At 48.2% G+C, this 2500-nt stretch overlaps 1 protein-coding gene across 1 annotated transcript in view; it reads left to right on the top strand.

The window, feature by feature from the left end:
- musk (muscle, skeletal, receptor tyrosine kinase) overlaps positions 1 to 1937 on the top strand; it is a 7212-nt gene extending 5275 nt beyond the window's left edge. Inside the window, exons 5-7 of the mRNA XM_060038984.1 lie at positions 405 to 546; positions 814 to 938; positions 1352 to 1937. Coding sequence (XP_059894967.1) covers positions 405 to 546; positions 814 to 938; positions 1352 to 1525 — 441 coding nt within the window. The 3' untranslated portion in view covers positions 1526 to 1937. The remainder of the gene's footprint in view (positions 1 to 404; positions 547 to 813; positions 939 to 1351) is intronic.
- Positions 1938 to 2500: the final 563 nt, after the last annotated feature.

Genomic DNA, 2500 nt, shown 5'->3' with positions numbered 1-2500 from the left:
CCTTAGGTTGTGGCCTATACTACAACCTACTACAGCTATATTACAGCATTACTAGAACTGTACTTCAACCTTTAAATAACTATACTATACCTATACTACAAACTACTATAGCTAGACAACAGCCTTACTAGAACTTTAGTACGACTATAAAATACCCATACTATGCCTAAACTACAATCTAATACAGCTATACTACAACGATAGTTCACCTATTCCACAGGTATGCTCAACTACATTACAAATATGCTACTATGCTACAGTTATACTTCACTATACGACAATTATATTACAATTATAGTTCTTATGCTGCTCCCGAATACAGGTAGACTTTGTATATCCTGGTGTTGAATCAGGTTGGTTCAGGTGTTCACCCAGGTTGGTTTGGTTCCGGTTTCTGGTACCAGGTGAGCAGCCGCGTGTCCATCTTGGACTACGGCTCACTGAAGATCCACAACCTGCAGAGGGAAGACGCTGGTCAGTACCGCTGCGTCGCCAGGAACAGCTTCGGCATGGCCTTCTCCAAACCAGTCTCCATACTGGTACAGGGTGAGTAGGCCTGTCCAAACCAGTCTCCATACTGGTCCAGGGTGAGTAGGCCTGTCCAAACCAGTCTCCATACTGGTCCAGGGTGAGTAGGCCTGTCCAAACCAGTCTCCATACTGGTAAATTGAATTGATGTTATGATATTATTGAACTGATATGTCAGAATTGGTCAAGGCCGCCGTAGACAGTATACTGGGTCCTACCTCATCTACCTGTTCTTGCGTGCGTGCGTGCGTGCGTGCGTGCGTGCGTGTGTGTGTGTGTCCACAGCTCCAGCCAGGATCCTGCGGGTGCCAGAGGAGCAGCGTGTTGCGTACGGAGCCCTGGTGTCTCTGGAGTGTCACGCCACGGGGAACCCTGTCCCCTCCATCAGCTGGCTGGAGAACGGAGACACGGTACTGCCTGTCTGTCTGCCTGTGTGTCTGTCTGTCTGTCTGCCTGTCTTTCTGTCGGTCTGTCTGTCTGTCTGTCTGTCTATCTGTCTGTCCGTCTGTCTCCCTTTCTGTCTGCCTGTCTGTCTGTCTGTCTGTCTGTCTGTCTGTCTGTCTGTCTGTCTGTCTGTCTGCCTGTCTGCCTGCCTGTCTATCTGTCTGTCTGTCCTCTTATCTACTTATCTATCTATTCTCTCTCTCTCTCTCTCTCTCTCTCTCTCTCTCTCTCTCTCTCTCTCTCTCTCTCTCTCTCTCTCTCTCTCTCATCTCTCTCTCTCTCTCTCTCTCTCTCTCTCTCTCTCTCTCTCTCTCTCTCTCTCTCTCTCTCTCTCTCGCTCTCTCTCCTCTCTCTCTCTCTTCTCTCTCTCTCTCTCCAGGTGTCAGGAGCCTCAGTAGAGGAGACGATGGTGGGGGAGGTGGTGATGTCAGTTGTCAAGGTAACGGTGACCAGACCAGCGCTCTACACATGTCTGGCGACCAACAGACATAACTCTGGAGCGAACACCGCCAAGGTCACCGCCAAGGTCACCGTCGCAGGTACCTGGACCTAGGAGGTCATGAGGTTGTGTGCGAGGGTTCTTCTGTGTGTATGTGAGTGTGAGTTTGTGCATGTCTGTGTGTTATGCGTGTGTGTGCACCCGTGTCTGTGTGTTGTGTGTGTGTGCACGTGTGTGAGTACGTCAGTGTGCGCGTGTGTGTGCATGTGCTAGCCACCACTCCCAACTTATTTCAAAGACACCACACCATTATAAAGTTAAAAGAAGCTAGGAGTCCTCAGGCTAATATGGGAAAACGTTAAGGCTTAACGCTAATATCCTTGAAGCCTTGCATGTGCGCAAACATAACACACATAGCACACATACATACGACTCACACACCTTACAGAACTCTAACACGTGCGCGTACAACTTGTGCACGAACAAAAATCGTACATCCGCACTCTGCTTATTCACCCACACTTGGTTCAGAACTCTTTGGGGGCAAGAGGGGGAGAGGGGGGAGCCTAGCAGGGAAGGGAGCATGCAGAGCGTTCGTTGAGCACAAGACCCCCCTCAGTGTGTTCAAGCACCTCATCATATCCAATGGACAGCTGTCATGATGCAATTTTGCTTATCAATAAGTTAAGCGTTCCTATATTGTGTATATATTTGTTTTATGTTACATATTGTTGATTGAGTTATTGGTAATACATACTGCTAAAGCACTTATTGGGATTTTACATCCAGGATAAGGCATGTATACATACACGCATACACGCACAGGCAAGTTTTGGGTGTGTGTTATGTGTGCGCGCATGCAGGCTTTGTGAAGCATGCAAGTTCTTCAAGGATATTGAACGGCCTCCCATATGTTACTACTGCTAGATGCTAGCTTTGCTAATTAGCTACTCTATGGCTTCAGCTGTTCTAGAGGCCTGATGGCCCATTGATGGTTAGACCACACACACACACCCTCACACACACACACTCACAAACAAACAAACACACTCCTTTCTCCGCCCACTGGACCACCTCTTACTGTTGTGT

Source organism: Gadus macrocephalus, chromosome 19 (assembly GCF_031168955.1).
Source record: "Gadus macrocephalus chromosome 19, ASM3116895v1".
NCBI classification, from domain to species: domain Eukaryota; kingdom Metazoa; phylum Chordata; class Actinopteri; order Gadiformes; family Gadidae; genus Gadus; species Gadus macrocephalus.
Note: the sequence above shows the minus strand (reverse complement) of the source record. Positions and strands in the feature narration are given on the sequence as shown.